The following is an 18195-nucleotide window of genomic DNA, read 5'->3' as shown; positions in this document are numbered from 1 at the left end:
GTCCTCGTACATTAGGCGCAGTTGCCCCCAGAACCCCTGGTAGTCTGCCAGCAAGGGGCTGTCCCTGAGCACCAAAGGCGTGGCCCACTGAGCAGCCTGGCCAGACAACAGGTTCATCACGAAGGCCACCCTGGCCCGGTCATCTGGAAAGTCCCCCGGCCGCATTGCCATGTAGGTCTGGCACTGGGCCATGAAGGCCGGGAACATCTCCATCCCTCCTGAGAACTTCTCCGGCACCGGTACTGGGCTGTGGCGCTGAGGAGGAGGAGGTTGGACTGCTGGGGCATTCCCAGCAGCCAGTTGAGCAGTCAGCTGGGCGACTTGTTGTTGCAGTTGCTGGTTATCTGCTTGTAGCTGCTGCACAATCTGCGCCAGCTGTTGCTGATCCATTTTGTGGTGTAGATGTGTCAGGAGTGAGGCAAGATGTTGTGTCCCACTCCTCTGCTGACGGCCGGGTCAGGGAAATCCGAATCAGGCTTGCCTCTGCAGCTCTGCCAAAGTCCTAGCAAAGTTCTCAAGGCAGGCAGGGGACCAGAAAGTGATTTCAGCAAGATAAGATAGACTTTGTCTGACTCAGAGAATGCCAGAAAGCAGATCCTTTATATAGGCCATGGGGTGTGGCTCTATGACTCAGCACTTATCCCGGCCTGCCCCTCCCTTCCTTCTGTTGACGCCGCTTATCAATTCTCCTGAAACGAGGGTCACTCCAGTCTGCAGCTGTTGGTAATTGCCCTTCCTCAGGCTCACATGCTATGGGGGAGGGGGAGGGGTCTAGTTGCTCCATTTGCCTGGGCATGGAGCCAGGGCTGGGGGCTGGAGGCGCTTCTTCTTCCTCAGCCTGTCTGGGCATGGAGCCAGGGCTGGGGCCGGGAGGCATGCTAGGACATTCCTCAGCGTTCAGAAGCAGATAAAAAGGCCCCGGCTGCGGGGAAAGCGGACGAGGCACAACACCTGGCTGTAAACCGCCCTGAATCCTTCGGGAGAAGGGCGGTATACAAATTAAATTATTATTATTATTATTATTATCAAACAGTTCTCTGAGGATGCCCTGCCTCCGCCTGCCACCCTGCCACAAGTGCACCCTTCCTGGCCTGCGTGGTGAACTGTGGCCAGAGACATGGAGAGAGAGAGGTATGAATGGATGACATTTGGCTTCCAGTGCCACAGAGGGCAGGTAAGATAAGCAGCCGGGTTGCTGCTGTCTTTCATTAGGGGCACATGTAGCAAGATAGGGCTCCTCTTGCCGTCCCTTTTCCCCCCATTGCCATTGATGCAATTTGGGGGTGGCAGGTGGGGAGGGATAGGGGAGGAAGGGTATCCAACTCCCAGGCTGACTGGCTTCTTCTCTACCTTTCAGCATCGGCCATCAAAGACAAGGCTTTTGTGGGCAGAGAAGCTGCGCTGCAATGGAGAAATGGGCAACAGAGCAGCCAGCTTGAGGGAAGTAGGCTGCTTTCTCCAGTTTCCCTGCTCCTTGTCTTTACCTCGTTCCAGCCTTTCCATTGCAGCACAGCACCCAGGATCTATTAGCCAAGGGCAAGCAGTTGAAGCAGGGTGTGGCGGGGAAGCCTTGTGCAAAAACGCATGGGCTGGGGAGGCGAGTTGGTGATTCCAGCTGCCTGGCTCACAGGAGGCTTGCGGGAGCCTTGTTGGATGCTTTTGCAGTACCTCCAGCAGCAATGGAAGGCATAGACACTGGAGGGAGGGAGAGAGACAATCCCAGCTGCCTGGATCATTAGAGCAAGATTCCATTTAAGCAAGGGGAAGGTCTCATCTGCTCACCTGAGGTTGAAATCTGAATACCAGATTTCCTTTGAATACTAGAAATCTGAATACCACTCCAATTCCTTTGTTTTTACTTTCACACACACACACATACAGGATGTAAAGGGGCACTGCAGAAACAAAATACTGTCCTAAGAAAGTGTCCTCCAATAAAGTGTCCTCTTTATAAACTGTCCCCTATAAAAGTAAAACCTTAAACATGTCCCCCATAACAGTATGTCTGCAGCAGTTCCCCTATAATAGTGTGTCATTCCTTGATATTCTCAGCTACAGTGCTCTCATAACAATAAAGGATACATAACTAACAATTCTTTCTTGCAGAAAGCTACTACAGTACCTCCTCACGCTACATACAAGGATGTCAAACCAGAAAAGACTAGTATATAAAATTTCTTTTAAACTGGAAATAGTAAAATATGCTGAGTAACATAGAAACAGAGCAGCTACCTCCAATTGAAAAAAATGATAAGAGAGGGGAGGGAACAAAAAGCTGCAAAAAGTAAAAGATAAAAGTAAGCACAATTTTTGTGGGATTGCTGCAAAGTGGCCACAGTTAGAGGTGGACATGAAAGAATGGATCACACATCACCAGAATTTTGCAGTTTCTACAAAAATGGTAATATATGAAGCAAAACATATTGCTATAGAGAAAGGCATTCAGGATCACCATCGTGGTGCTTCAGATTTATGAGGCAACATGGCCTTGCTATGGCGCACCAAAACTAGAATTACGTAAAAAATGCCAAAAGAATATGAATCTAAGAATCTGTCTTTTCATATATTTGTAATAGATGCTAGAAAGAAAAATAATTTTGAAATTGGTGAGATTGGGAATATGGATGAAGTCCTGCTAACCTTTGATGTGCCATCTACTGTGTTTCCCCAAAAATAAGTCTTATTTTCTTTTGACCCCCGAAAAAATGGCTACGGCTTCTTTTTGGGAGGGTCTTATTCCCCCCCCCCCATGTACAGGTCTGAGGTGGGGGATGAGCGGCCCCTTGTGCCAGCTTCCTGAAGGGTTGCAGCAGGCCATCCCACCTTCCACAAAACAGCTGCTTTGCAGGTGATGCTCAGGCTGCAGCCTCTAGAAAGCGTGGCCGCTTTTGCAGCTGCATAAGTGGCAGGAGGCCAAGCGACGCACCCCTCGCTGACTCCTTACCTAATAGTGTGATGGTCGCAGCAGGCCATCCCACCTTCCATAAAGCATCTGCTTCGCAGGTGTCACTCAGGCCTCCTCCTCCAGCAAGTGTGGCTGCTTTTGCAGCCGCAAAAGCAGAAGGAGGCCAAGCGATGCACCCCACGCATCACTTGGCTTCCTCGTTGTTTGCCGTGCAGACAACACAAAATGAGGAGGCAAGGCTGGGGGGGGGAAAGGGGGGAGGAACATGCCCCACATGCCCCACATGCTCTTACCTAACAGTCACACCTGCCATCCACCCAAAACAGCTTTGCAGCGGCCACTCCCACAACCCTGCCCACCGGGCTGCTTCTTTTGCGGCTGCAAAGAGTGGGAGGCTGAGCGACCCACCCCACATTCCTCATGCTGCCTGAACTAATGTCTGCACAAGCCATCCACATTATTTAAGTGCTGTTTATTTGTCCCAACCCACATGGCTCAGCACAGCAAAGAAGAACTGCCTTTTCTTTGCAAAAAAGGTCCCTCATTGCAGGAGGTTTCGGATTCCATGCTCTTGGCTGGGATATTTGCAAACTCTTCTTTTCAAATATCCCACTGGAAAAAAAATATGACATATGCCTGTTTTTCACCCAGATGCTCATGGCAACATTGCCAAGGTGCCACATGGTCAACATTCAGTAGAGAGAGAACACATCGCAGCCAGCTCTCTGTCTCTTCTCTCTCACACGCACACATAAACAGAGGTCCCTCACACACCCTCACCCCCTCCAAGGCAGCCACATCCTTTCACTAACCTGCTTTCCAGCTCCATACTCTGCGTGCATGCAGGGCAAGAAGTCTGTGGGACTATGGGAAAAAAAATACCATAGTTCAGACCTTCCAACTTCTCATGAAAAAAAAAATCTTGCAAAGTTGAAAGGTCTCAACTTTTTTTTTTTTACTGTAGTCCCACAGACTTCTTGCCCTGCACACACAGCAGAGAATGGAGTGGAAAGCAGGCTAATGAAGGAATGTGGCTGCCTTGGAGGGTGGGGGGATGAGGGACCTCTGTTTGTGTGCATGTGTGTGTGTTTGTGTGTGTGGGAGGAGGGGGAGAAAGAGAGTGTGTGTCCTGTGATCCCAAATAAAGAATGATTGGTAGGAAAATGGGAGGGGGATTTTCTTGCAGACCGTTCTTTCTTTGGGATTGCAGCAAAGATGCACATCCCAGGATTGCAAGGCTGAAGCCTTTGGATGGAGCATTTTGGTGATGTGCATCTGTCCTGCGATCCCAAATAAAGAACCATCGGTAGGAAAATGGGGGGGGGGGATTTTCCTGCACAATCCTGCACAGTGAAGGAGGAGGTTTGCTCTTAAGCTACGGCAGAGTGTTGCACTGGATGATCTCCACAGGTAATACCGGTATTGAATAGCATGTCTTGCTCCAGTGAGTGGGGTGTAGGCAGGGGGCTTGGTGGCCTTGGGTTTCAGAGTGCAAAGGAGGAGGGGGTGATCTCCCACTCCCTCCTGCTTCAAGGCCATCATGGAGCTCATGCAAGGCAGCATGACTACTAGCAAAGGGGCCCTGACAGGCCGGCGGTTGGGGAGATACTCCAGAGATCTAGGCTGAGTTGTCTGACCTCACTGGCTCAGCTGATCCACAGACCACAGTTAAGGGGCCGAGCCTCCATGAAGAGACTGGAGAAGGGAAGGGCTGCCTCCTGTGCTGGCAGGAGGAGGCAGGTACATTTAGCTAGTCATTGGGAGGAAATTTCTGAGTGTAATGGAATGGGCAGGAGGTGATAGACTCTCTAGTAATATTTATGTAGAAGCACACTGGGCATGCTCTAGTAGTGGATTAATGAACAGAGCAGGAGGTTGGACTAGATAATCTCTAAGGTCCTGTGAGATCCGTGTATCTGCCATTCTTCATGGAAGAAGGGGGGATTTGGAGTTGCCACATTTAGTCCTTTCCTATGTGTCCTAAGTATCCTATTTCCTGCCTGGTCCTCTTTGTATAAACTTTAAACTGATTTATAACCATTGCCTGGCTCCAGGAATGCCTGGAGAATTCTCACACCTTTGAAGGGGGAGGTGGGAATGAGTGGATTGCAAGATGACCCTGAGAAGCTCTTCTTATTTGGTTCTCAGAGAGGCTGGTACAATTCATCTTCACACCAGTGGATTGGTCAGAACCCAGATCAGATGGTGGGGAGGGGGTTTCTAATTTCCTTTATCCTGAACTGCATGCCCTTGGGGACCCCAGAGCCTGCTTTGAGTTTTGACTTGCTTTCATCCCTTTCAATAAAAGGCTCCTTTTGAAATACAAAATTTTTAAGAGTTCATACTTTCTTGGAAGGGAAGAAGCTGGTCCTCAAATAAAGCAGGCTCTGCAATAGTGGTCAACCTAGAGAGGAAATTTTCCCCCCTTAATTTCGTCTCTACCGAGGGGACCCTGCAACAATGTCTGAATGAAGCAGTGAGCAAGGGGAAGCCGAGTGCTGGGGAGAAACCTCAACAACTACCCAGCTAAACACTGGCTCCACATGTCCCATCAAGGACATAGAAGCTGTCCTTGAAAGCTCCATGAAGCCCTGATGGTCGATCGGCATAGGAAAGAAAGACAGCTGGGATGGAAGAGCCAAGAGGGTGACCCTCACCTGTCCCATCAAGGACATAGAAGCTGTCCTTGAAAGCCCACAACTGCATCAGAGTCGTAAAGCAAGGCCACTGTCCTGTAGCTGAATACACCAAAAAATTCCGGGACCTAGCTGGCCGAGTCGTCTGTCCAAAAGATATCCTATTCTGCTGGTTCAAATATGGACTCAACGATAACCGGTACACTGCCTGCCTGGCCTGGCCTGTGGTGCCCCTAACTGCCTACATGAATGGTACCTCATGGCAGAGGAGGCAGAGATTGACATGACCACACCAGCAGGGCTTGGAGAAGATCCCCACCCCAGGGGAAGTGGGAGCCATTGAAATTGCATGGCACTGAGGCCATCAGGTTGCTTTAAGTGTGGGAAGGAGGGGCACCGCACAGCAGAATGCCGGTTGAAACCCCCGCCGGAAAGCCTGATCATCTGTCATAGGGAGAAGCACCCCCCCACCCCCCACCCCCGAGGAAAAGAAACTGTGCTGAGAAGCCAAGAGGCCACGGAATTCCATTCCCCTCCAAAATCAGAGGAAAGATCTCCGACGCCCCAAGTAGACCTGAGCTGGACCAGTCCGAAAGTGATTCGGAAGACGACCCACTGGGTAAGCAACCCAATCAAGCCACTCACCCTAGTCCTAAGACTTTTTATCCCCAATCGAGGGGAAGGGGAGGAAGTAGCAGCATTGCTGGACTCAGGATGCACCCGATGCCTAATTAGCTCAACCCTGGCAGGGAGATTGGGAATTAACCTAAGGAAAATGAAAACCCCCATTGCTTTTTTCCAGCTAGATGGAACTGTAGTGGGGGGAATAGCCAGCCATTTTTGCCACAGAACCATTGCAAATGAAGCTGGGGGATCATAGCGAGACCCTCACGTTCATAGTAGCCCCAGGAATGGAAAGGCCACATGGGTTAACATGGCTGCAGAAATGGAACCCTAAAATAAAGTGGAAGAGACAAACCGTAAAATTCCAGGGGCGTGTAACTTTCACAAATGTGAAAGAGAAAAGAAAGGAAAACAAGGAAGCGGCAATGACCAGCCACCCCGCTGCACCCACTAGCATCCCCAAAAAATACCAGAATTTGGCTGAGGTATTTAGTGAACAGGCATCCGATGAACTTCCACCCCATCGTGCCATGGACTGTGCCACTGAGATCCTACCATGGGCTAAATTTCCAAAACCGAAAATGTACTGCATGTCCTCCAGAGAACTAGATGAACTCAGAGCATTTATCAACAAAAACCTAAAAAGGGGTTTCATTGAACCCACTTGACCAAAAATAGCAGCCCCAATGTTATTCCATGAAAAGAACAATGGCTCTTTATGCCTCTGCATTGACTACCAAAACCTGAACACGATCAGTATGGAAAATATGTATCTACTCTCCCTCATGAAGGACATGCTGGCTCACCTCTCTAAAGGAAAAATCTTTTCAAAGCTTGATTTACGAGAGGTGTCCTACTGCATCAGAATTAGGGAAGGGGATGAGTGGAAGACTGCTTTTAACATCCCGCTGGGGTTCTACCAATTTAAAGTACTCCCTTTTGGATTACAAGGGACCCCTGCTGTGTTTGTGCAATTAATTAACAAGGTGCTCCATGAACATTTATACAAAGGGGTCCTGATTTACCTTGTGACATTCTAATTTATACCAAAACAAAAGCAGAACACATAAAACTAGTCCAAGCAGTTCTTGCTAAACTCCAAGCTGCCAAACTCTATGCAAAACTCTCTAAATGTGAGTTCCACCAAGAAAGAATTGACTACCTGGGATATAGAATATCCCACGAGGGAATAGAGATGGATCCACTAAAAGTAAAAGCCGTCATTGATTGGGAGCCGCCCCAAATCCGTAAACAATTGCAAAGTTTCCTTTTTTATTATTATTATTATTTTTATATATTTTTCTAACATTACAAACAGAAAAAAATACATTATTCCACCCTTGTGCTATACATAAAAAAGGAAGATTTGGGTCTTTGGATATGTCCTCATGATTGCCAAAATCCACGTTCTCGAGGTACAGGTACCGAGGCGTCCACTTTTCCAAGCGCATAGTCCACGAATGGTTTCCAAATCTTCCAGAAAATATCTTCTTTATACACACCACTTCTAATTTTAATATCACATGTCATTTTATCATTTAAAGCTAATTTCCACATTTCAGAATTCCACTCTTCTATTCTAAAAATCACATCTGAAAAAGAATTGATTAGAATTATGATTATAATAGGTAGAATTATAATAGCTAGATATTGGAAACTAGATGCAAAGTTTCCTTGGTTTTGCTAACTTTTACCATCAATTCTTGGCGAAGGTTGTTGAGAGTGTGGTGGCATATCAGCTTCCTCAGCACCTGGAGGAAACTGTTTATCTGGACCCATTCCAGTCCGGTTTCAGACCCGGGTACAGCACCGAGACAGCTTTGGTTGCGTTGGTGGATGACCTCTGGAGGGCTCGGGACAGGGGATGTTCCTCTGTCCTGGTCCTGTTAGATCTCTCAGCGGCTTTTGATACCATCGACCATGGTATCCTGCTGCTGCGGTTGGAGGGATTGGGAGTGGGAGGCACCGTTTATCGGTGATTCTCCTCCTATCTCTCTGACCGTTCACAGACGGTGTTGGCGGGGGGGCAGAGGTCGACCCCGAGGCGCCTCACTTGTGGGGTGCCACAGGGGTCCGTTCTCTCGTCTTTCCTGTTCAACATCTATATGAAGCCGCTGGATGAGGTTATCTGTGGTTTCCACCCCGAACCACCCCAACGAAGCCGTCGAGGTGATGGGCCGGTGTCTTGAGGCCGTGCGGGTCTGGATGGGGAGGAACAGGCTCCACTCAACCCTTCCAAGACTGAGTGGCTGTGGGTTCCGGTGTCCCGGTACAGTCAGCTTACACCATCGCTGACTGTGGGGGGGGGGGGAAATACTGACCCCCAGGGGAAGGGTGCATAATTTAGGCATTCTCCTGGATGATCGGCTGTCCTTAGAAGAACACTTGACGGCCGTCGCCAGGGGAGCATTTTATCAGGTTCACCTGATTCGCCAGTTGCGCCCCTTCCTTGATCGGGACTCCTTACGCACGGTCACTCATGCCCTCGTCACTTCCCACCTGGACTATTGCAATGCTCTCTACATGGGGCTCCTCTTGAAGAGCACCAGGAGGCTCCAGCTAGTCCAGAATGCGGCCGCGTGGGTGATAGAGGGGGCACCACGTTGCTCCCATATAACACCCATCCTGCGCGGCCTGCACTGGCTGCCGGTAGCTTTCCGGGTGCAATTCAAGGTGCTGGTTACCACCTTTAAAGCGCTCCATGGCTTAGGACCGAGGGATTTGCGAGACCGCCTTCTGCCACCAATTGCCTCCCAACGACCTGTGCGCTCCCACAGAGCGGGCCTCCTCAGGGTGCCATCGATCAAACAATGTAGGTTGGCGGCCCCCAGGGGGAGGGCCTTCTCTGTGGCGGCACCAGCCCTATGGAACGAGTTACCTCCGGGGTTGCGCCAACTCCCCAACCTCCGGGCCTTCAAACGTGAACTAAAGACTATTATTTCACCGAGCGGGACTAGCCTAAGAATGTATTTTAGCGAAATTTTAATGGGTTTTTAATCGGTCTTTGACCGTTTTAGTGATTCGGCCACTAAATATTTGTTTTTAAATTGTTTTTAAATAGTGTTTATTTATTATATTTATATCATAGTGTTATGTGTATTTTAATATTGGCTGTACACCACCCTGAGTCCTTCGGGAGATGGTGCGGTATAGAAATGTAATTATAAATAAATAAAATATAAAAAATTCATTCCAGCCTTTGCTAAAATCACCCTCCTCATTATGAACTTGTTAAAGACAAAGAGGGTTGGGGGAGGGAGAAACCAAAACCAAGGCAACCCCTTAACTGGACCATGGGATGCCAAGCGGCATTTGAAAAACTCACACAACTATTCTCAGCTGAACCAGTCGTAAAACACCCAGACCCAGAACAACCATTTGCCATCTAAGCCAGTGACATGGCAGTAGGAGCGGTCCTACTTCAAAACAATGAACAGGGACAGTTGCAACCATGTGCATACACATCCAAGAAATTGACAGAAACTGAGCAAAGATGGGCCATATGAGAGAAAGAGGCTTATGCAATACAATGGGTCCTCCTCACATGGAGACAATTCTTAGAAGGGAACAAAATACCCTTTGAAATCTGGACTGATCATAAAAACATAGAATCCCTGAAGACTCCATGAAAACTCTCCCCCAAACAAGTACATTGGGCGCAATACTTTAAACGTTTTAATTTTAACCTCAACTATCTCCCAGGAGGAAAAAACTTCTTAGCTGATGCTCTGTCCAGAAAACCCCAATACAACAGTAAAAAAATGAAATTGTTAAACCTATGCTCCAAACATCCCAGCTAGCTGCCAAAGTACCCAAGCACAAGCCAAAAAAGAACCGCTTGCCGACAATGCCACGGTTTCAAAATTTAAGGAGGCACTACTTAAGAATGACTGGTTCCAAGCACACAAAAATATTTGTTTGCTCAAAGACGATTTAGCCTGGATTGAAAACAAAATTTATGTCTCTGCTAGTCAAAGATTGGAGATTATGATGCCACGACTCCAAGATTGCTGGACAATTTGGATTTGTAAAAATGCTACAGCCAAAAAAAAGGCAATTTTGGTGGCCATCCCTTAAAAAAGACATTGAGAGCTACATGGCTAGTTGCCCCACTTGCGCAGCTGCAAAAAGACGACAAAGAAAGTCCGCAGGGCTCTTACAAACTGTAGCAGATCCTTAAGCACCTTGGAGAGAGATTTCTATGGATTTTATAGTGAAGCTGCCTGAAAGCATGGGAAACACAGTTATTTGGGTTGTCATGGACCTCTTTTCAAAACAGGTCCATTTCATACCCTGCCAGAAGATCCCAACAACCAAGGCATTAGCAAAAATGTAAATAGTCCACATTTATTGCCTCCATGGAGCTCCCCAATGGATTATCTCAGACAGAAGTGTTCAATCCACCTCCACATTTTGGCAGGCTTTTATAAATCTATTAGGCTCTGCCCAGGGGCTGTCCTCTTCACACCACCCCCAAACAAATGGGGGGGAGATGGGCAGAGAAAGCCTAGCCACATTTTCCATTCCAATCACAAACAAAGTTCATCAGGGAAGATCTTCCAATTAAATGTTGGAAAAAATGTTTCAAGTTGGTGCGCCAGCCCTCTTGGTTTTCGCTCTGTCAGTGCTTGAGTACAAGTAATGATTCTCATCTTGATGTAATCAGTTTCATTCAGTTCAAAGACTTAATTATTTACCTTTTCCATCTTTATTTATCATCTCAGGCCACCTCTTTTCCATCTTCTAGCTTTTAACTAGCTTTGTTAGCTATTCTTTTCTCTATCAATTCATGAGCTTCAGAATGGATGCAGATAATCTCATTTCATGGTCTATGACACATGGCATTAACTAGGGGTTTCTCAATCAAATTCTTACTAATTTACCATTCTTTCATCATTAAAGAAGAAAGAATCTTGTATGACTCGTTTCATAATCTTTTTTCAGATATGAATATTTGGTTTATGATGGTGGTCATCTTCAGAAAGTTAAGTGAGTCCTGTTGATGCAGAAAACTCTGTAATGTGATTGCTGAACTTCCCTTCATTTATACTAATGATGGAAAGAATATAAGTTTAGATAAGACCAGCTAATGTAATTATAGAGCACCAAACAACCCTTAAAGCATAAATGGGAAACCTGTGGCTTCCACACATTAATGGACTCAAACTTATGTTAAACATAGCCAATAGTTAAGAATGAATGGGAATTGCAGTCAACCAAAATGTGAGGAATACAAGTACTGCCTTAAAGTGGGTACATTATACCTCTCTAAAATGGTACACTTCTAAGCGGGGGGAGGGGGGAAATGAATTTTTTAACATTAAAGACATACATACATATGTGTACATATTCAGAAAAAGATAGTATCAAAAGATTCATACTGGATTATCATGGATTATCTTTTAGGATACGGTTTGCTCATCTTTAGATTAGGTATTACATCAGGAAATCTCAGATTTCAATCGATTTTCCAAAGCATTAAGGAACTATTTATGTACTTCTTCCTTTATTCCACACAAAAATGCCTGAATATAAAACATGATCCATCTTTACTGCAAAATATTATTTTTGAATGCTATTAAAGGTAAAGGTAAAGGTTCCCCTTGCACATACATGCTAGTTGTTGCCGACTCTAGGGGGCGGTGCTCATCTCCGTTTCAAAGCCAAAGAGCCAGTGCTGTCCGAAGACATCTCTGTGGTCATGTAGCCGGCATGACTCAACGCCAAAGGTGCACGGAACGCTGTTACCTTCCCACCAAGGTGGTCCCTATTTTTTCTACTTGCATTTTTACATGCTTTCGAAACTGCTAGGTTGGCAGAAGCTGGGACAAGTAATGGGAGCTCACCCCGTTACACCGCAGCACTAGGGATTCAAACTGCTGAGCTGCCGACCTTTCGATCGACAAGCTCAATGTCCTAGATGTTTTATTAACTATCAACAGGACAATTGGACTGACCTGTTACCTTTTGCTGAAGGTGCAACTTACATCAACTCTGTACATAGTAGCACTGGTTTCACCCCATTTCAGGTAGCTACAGGACAAGAATGTAACACCATGCCAGAGCTACCAGCTAAGGAACCTGACATCCCCTCCCTTAAGGACTGGATAAACAACCTACAAACCCACTTGGCCAGTGGTCAGACTAGCTAGAGCAGCTTTTAAAATTCAAGCTGACAAGAAATGCTGTGAACCCAAACCATTCAAGGCTGGGGACTACATATATCTATCCACAAAGTTTCTACAATCCTTACAACCATCTAAGAAACTGGGACCAAAATTCATTGGCCCATTCCCCATCATCAGAATCACAAACCCTGTCACGCCTCCTTCCTAAGACACTTAAGCAGGTTCATCCAGTGTTTCACTGCAGCCTACTCAAGCCAGAAATCACTTCAAAAGTCAAACCCCCTTTGCCCACATCTCCAATCCCCATTATGGTGGAAGGAGAACAACATTTTGAAATCAAAGATATCCTTGACTCCCGCACTTACCACCGCTCCACACAATATTTAGTTGCATGGAAACACCTATCATCTTCTCAGAACGAATGGGTAGCCAAAAAATATGTAAAAAACCCCCACACTGTTAAGGAAATTCCACCTGAAATACCACGAACCATCCTAAATCTTAATGTATTATACGTTTTATGTCTTTTTTTTTTCCATTTTTCTTTTTTTTTTTTGGAAAAAGTTTTTTTTTATAAGCATAATAATAATAATAATAATAATATCATTGTGAACAGATTATCAGTCAGGTACATCCTTAAACATATTTCAAATTTCACCCCCCATTGTGGTCTATATAATGTATTTTTATCCTTTTTAAAATTAATTGTTGTTTGCACATATCTAATAAAAAATTATATTCCATCCCATTCTGAAAAATATTTAAATGAAGTCTAGTCCCCATATTTAATTCCCCAAAACATCATTAATAATTCTTCTGTTAACTTCTTGAATTTTACAAATCTAAACATATTTCTATATTACTTTAATCAGAGGTCAGACCACCTAAAAACACTTTCTTTAAGCTGCCCAGCGATCACATAGACAATTTCCATCTTACTTAGGAGTAGTCCTGAACTCACAAAGACTATTCCCTCTTATATCTTCTTCTGCCTCTAAATAACATATATTTAAAATGTTTCCATATAATCAATTCTCAGTAAAAAAAGACAAAAAACTTAAAATTAAAAAGAATAATTGCTTCTTATTTCCCCCAATAATTTCCTTCATTGTATTCAACTGTTCCTTTGGAAGTTTTTATTACTAATAATTTTAGTTCCCTTCCATATTCTTAAAAGCAAAAGAAATAACCTTTTCCCTCTCATTTCCCTCTCTCCCCATTTTATTCTGCAATTTCCCTACATTCCCCAAAACATCATTAATAATTATTCTATAATTGTCACTTGTATTCTTGCATAAATATTAAAATTCTTTGCTTAATTCCTTAATATAAATCTGAGATTAGCCATTCAAGTTCCTTTCTTAAAAATGTCGTGCGATCACAATCCATCTTCATGGGAATAGTCCTGAAATCACAAAAACTATTTGATTCTTGCATTCTTCCTCTGCCTCTAGAAATCATTCTTTAATACAATTACAGGTCACAAGTAACAAATTAGACATTTTAAATAACAATTAAATTTCTTCTTGTATCATAAAAATCAGCTTTCTTGTCCAAAGTCTTTTGTTCCATAACTGTCACTTGTATTCTTGCTTAGATAACAAAATTCTCTCTTAATTCTATAATCTAAGGGCAGCCATCCAGGATCCTTTCTTAAACTGTTGTACGATCACACCAACATATCCACCTTTGTGGGAATAGTCATAAAACAAAAGCTATTTGACTCTTACATTCTTCCTCTGCCTCTAGATGTCACTCTTTGATACAATTACAAACCTCAAATAACTAAGTAGCCATTTAAGGTGACAATTCAGTTTCTCCTTATTCTTAGATGTTTTAGATCGTGAAGGTCAATTTTCCAAAATCTTTTCTTGAATGCATTATAAAATCACATTATAATTATCTTAAATTCAGAGAGACAATTTCTTTCTTTTATTTTTCCTCCATCTTTAAATATCTTCTTTTAAATTACAATCACAATTAACACAGTATCCATTTTATTTCTGTAATGATAAACCACGCCTTCCCTTTGTCTCGGCTTTGTCTTTGTCTTTTTCAAAATCGTATCCCCTTTTAATAATTTCTTTAAATTTCTTCTAGTCCCAAATTACAGAGGATAGAGGGATATGAGATATTCCATTAAAGTCAGTACAATATTCCCTTTAGCTCTTTTTTCTTGTTTCTTTTGTATCCTAGATAGTCCATCAAAACTTCCAGGGATCTCAAAACAATTGCTTAATTAAAAGGTATTTGTTTTCCTTTCTTATTTAATTAGGGCTCTTAACTTCCATTCCAAGCCCTCACTTTTCAGAGTTTGGGTATTCTTTAAATTGATTCTTTCCACTTTCACTTTCCAGTACGTTTAGCCGCTAATTTAATGTTTTTTCAAAGCTTGTGCCAATTTTAAAATAAGGTTTCTTTGTGAGCTGGTGATAACCCACCCGACTTCAATAATCTGTTTCTATTTGTGCTTCATTCTCCTGCCCGATCTTGTGGCTGTCCCAACTTTGTTGCAGCTGATGGCGGCTGCATTCCTCCCCACTGGGTCAGGGGAAAGGAAACCAAAGCTGCAGGGAGTTTGCAGTCTCCCCGTTCGCTCTGGCAGCTCCCCCATTCTTTGCTGCCCCTTTGAGGCAACTATGGTCTGAGACGGACCCCCATATCAGGGGGGGATTTTGGCCTTCCCCCCCGAGCTACCGGAGTGTGCGACTGTCTCACTCACGATGTTGGCCACGCCTCCTGGATTTTTCATTTTTCTGAGGAGGGCAATATGTCAGATCAGTGTATCTGCCATTCTTTTCAGAAGAAGGGGGGATTTGTGTAAAACCTGATTTTGTGACAGCAAATAGAAGCAGGGAGATATAATGAGTACTTCACTTAACCTGTTTCCTGTTTACTGTTTTTCTGTTCCAAATTTCAGACATGCAGCCTTTTCAAACACATGGCTTCTCTGCATTTAAATTTGAGAAGAAAGAGAAATGAGAAGTTTCTGAATTCCTAATTATTCTAACAGAAATATTTTTTCTCTATCATCAAAGAGCTATTTCAGATAAAAATATTTTACATGAATGAAATTAATATTGACATGAGCAAGGTACATTGTATTTATCATACAATCCTGTATTTAATATCATTAAATCTTACTCAACAGTTGTAATTGCAAGATTAATGGATTAATAGTCTGTTCTGTTTCAGCAAATAAAACCTGTAAATAAGTTATATGTTCTTATCTTTGCTATTTTACCTGGACTCCTGGCTGAGCAATGAATTGTTGATCCTTAGCTTCTACCGCAAGTTCTAGACAACTGTTTCCACCCCATGCTTCACAGGAATAAATAAGTAACTGTTCTGCCAGATCTTCATCACTGCTGTAACATTCTGTGAACAATTCTAGAACAATTAAAATTCAGAATAGTTAAAAAGCTGTTTTTGGTTTTTAAATTTTGCCTGTTAAATTTTATACGGTAAATTTTCATGACTTCTAAAACCAGTTATCCCAAGGCTTCAGTGATATGGAGACCTGGCACTTTGCAGTCCTGGCCACTGTTTATAATCATGCCATGATCTTGGAGAAAAGACCAAAATTCAATTCTAGAGCAACTATTTTGCTTGCAGAAAGTCCCAAGTTCAGTTTCATAACGTCCAAATAAGAATATATCTTGAGATTTGCTACTATCACTGCCACCAGAGTGTCCATTAATGAAGGATTCTCATTCCCCTCCTCCAGCTGGGTACGATGTCCACCCCACCCCCACCCCTCCAAGAAATGCCTCCAGGAAAGGAGTGCCCATCTAACCACATAGGCTTCTTTTTACCAGACAACCCATGTTGTCCAGTCTCAGTTAATTTCTTAGATGTGTATGCACAAGTCTATAATTGCCTGTGCTCATTTTCTTGCAGAAGTAGGGCCCACACTGCCACATCATTGGCATCAGCTTGGATGACAAAAGGTTTGTCTGGGTCCATGTGATGGTTTGGCAGAAAAGAGCCATTTGAGCTTTTCAAATGCCACCCAGCATTTCATAGTCTGTTTCAGGGGTTGGCTGGGTCTAGGCTTGTCTCCCCCCTTCATTTTTAGTAAGTTTGTCATGGGGAAGGCAATTTGTGCAAAAGAAGAAATAAACTGTCTGTAAAAATTGGCAAACCTTAGGAAGGTCTGAAGTTGCTTCCTGGTGTGGGGTGGTGCCCACTCCAACACAGCCCACACTTTCTCTGGGTCCATTTCAATTCCTTCATGGGAGATTCTACAGCCCCAAAAATCAATTTTGTCCTGATGAAATTCACTTCTGGACAGTTTGGTGTGCAACTTAGCAGTCTGGAGCTTTTGTAGGACAGCCATAACTAGATTTACATGTTTAGCTTTTGTTTCTGAGTAGATTAAAATGCACCAGAACACCATTGTATAAGTGTTCATGCAGGACCTCATTTATTAGTTGCATGAACATTGCAGGTACCCTCTGCAGGCTGAATGGGAGCACTGTAAATTGAAAGCAGCCAACAGGGGAGTTAAAAGTAGTCTTCCACTCATCTCCTTCTCTGATCCTAAGATGGTAGTAAGTCTCCCACAAGTCCAACTTGGTGAAAATTGTCCCCCTTGCCAGGTGGGCTAGTATATCCTTCATGAGGGGAAGGAGGTACTTATTTTGCACACAAATGGTGTTGAGAGATCTATAATCCACACAGAGATGCAAAGACACATCTTTCTTTTCTCTAAATAAAATGGGCGGCCACCTGGGGTCTAGCCAGGTTTGTGTTGATGAGTGCATGGATTCCCTAAGAGTTGGGATGGGGCGTGACCAACATCATGGCAACACAATGTGAACTTTGGGGCTCCAGAGAAGCATCGATATCCTAACTGTTTTTGGGGTCCATAGAGGATCATAGCCAGGGGTGAAATTTAAAAATTTTCCCTACTGATTCTGTGGGCGTGGCTTAATTGGCAGGTGTGGCTTGGTGGTCAGATGGCTTGGTGGGTGTGTCCAATAACAATAAATAATAAAAATAATAAACAAAGTATAAAAAAACAATAAGGGGTACCAAAAACCAACTTTCACACTTTACACACACACAACACAACACAACTGACTCACACACAATGTAAAAGCAGCTGCACTTCACACTTCACACAGCCACAAAAAGCTCAAAAACCAACTTTCACACTTTACACACACATAACTAACACACACACACACACACACACACACAATATGTCACATACAGCTTTCTGAGATTTTGTGTGTTTGTGTAGTTAGAGTGAAACACTACAGAAAAAACACCAAATCTCAGAAAACTGCACAAATATTTTATTTTATTTTATTTTATTATGGACTTCAAATCCCGGAGTTCCTTAGCCGGCAGAACCAGCCAGTTGATCACCGAGGAAATAGATTAGTTGAGGGATTGATTCTGTCTGGGCTGAAACTGAAACTGCTTTCAGGCTGTGGCCATGCGTTCATCAGTAATCAGGTAAGTGCCTTAGAATCTTAGAATCTCTTAGAATCTCTAAGGTAAGTGCCTTAAAATCCCTTAGAAAACATGTTTTCTACAAGTAAGAGTACAAGTAAGGTTCTGCTGTTTTTTTACTTTTAAAGGCCTGTTTCAACTGAAGCAAAACCGGCTTTTAAAAGTAAAAAAAAAAAACCTCTGCAGATGGTGCAGCTCAGCAGAGGTGGGGGGGGGCAGGGATTTTTGCTACCGGTCCTCCAAACCAGCAGCCGCCATCACTACCGGATCGCGCGATCCCATCCGATCCGGGAGCATTTCACCCCTGATCGTAGCTGTCTTGTAGGGATGGTGAAGAATGGAAGCACAGGCTTGTGTGAACACGGAAGTTGCAAATTCCCTGAAGTGCCGGTGAATAGCTTCCAACCCAATGGCTGGGAAGACAGCCATCAGGAGTTGT

General features: G+C 44.1%; 1 protein-coding gene across 1 annotated transcript in view; it reads right to left on the bottom strand.

Annotated features, from left to right (window-relative positions):
* The window catches only part of TRPM8 (transient receptor potential cation channel subfamily M member 8), a 657600-nt gene that overhangs the window by 139162 nt on the left and 500243 nt on the right, over nt 1–18195 (bottom strand). The window contains exon 15 of the mRNA XM_058185213.1: nt 15538–15683. Within this exon, the coding sequence (XP_058041196.1) occupies nt 15538–15683 (146 nt within the window). The remainder of the gene's footprint in view (nt 1–15537; nt 15684–18195) is intronic.

The sequence above is a fragment of the Ahaetulla prasina genome, chromosome 1 (genome assembly GCF_028640845.1).
Source record: "Ahaetulla prasina isolate Xishuangbanna chromosome 1, ASM2864084v1, whole genome shotgun sequence".
Lineage (NCBI taxonomy): Eukaryota > Metazoa > Chordata > Lepidosauria > Squamata > Colubridae > Ahaetulla > Ahaetulla prasina.
This window is presented reverse-complemented; position numbering and strand designations above follow the sequence as displayed.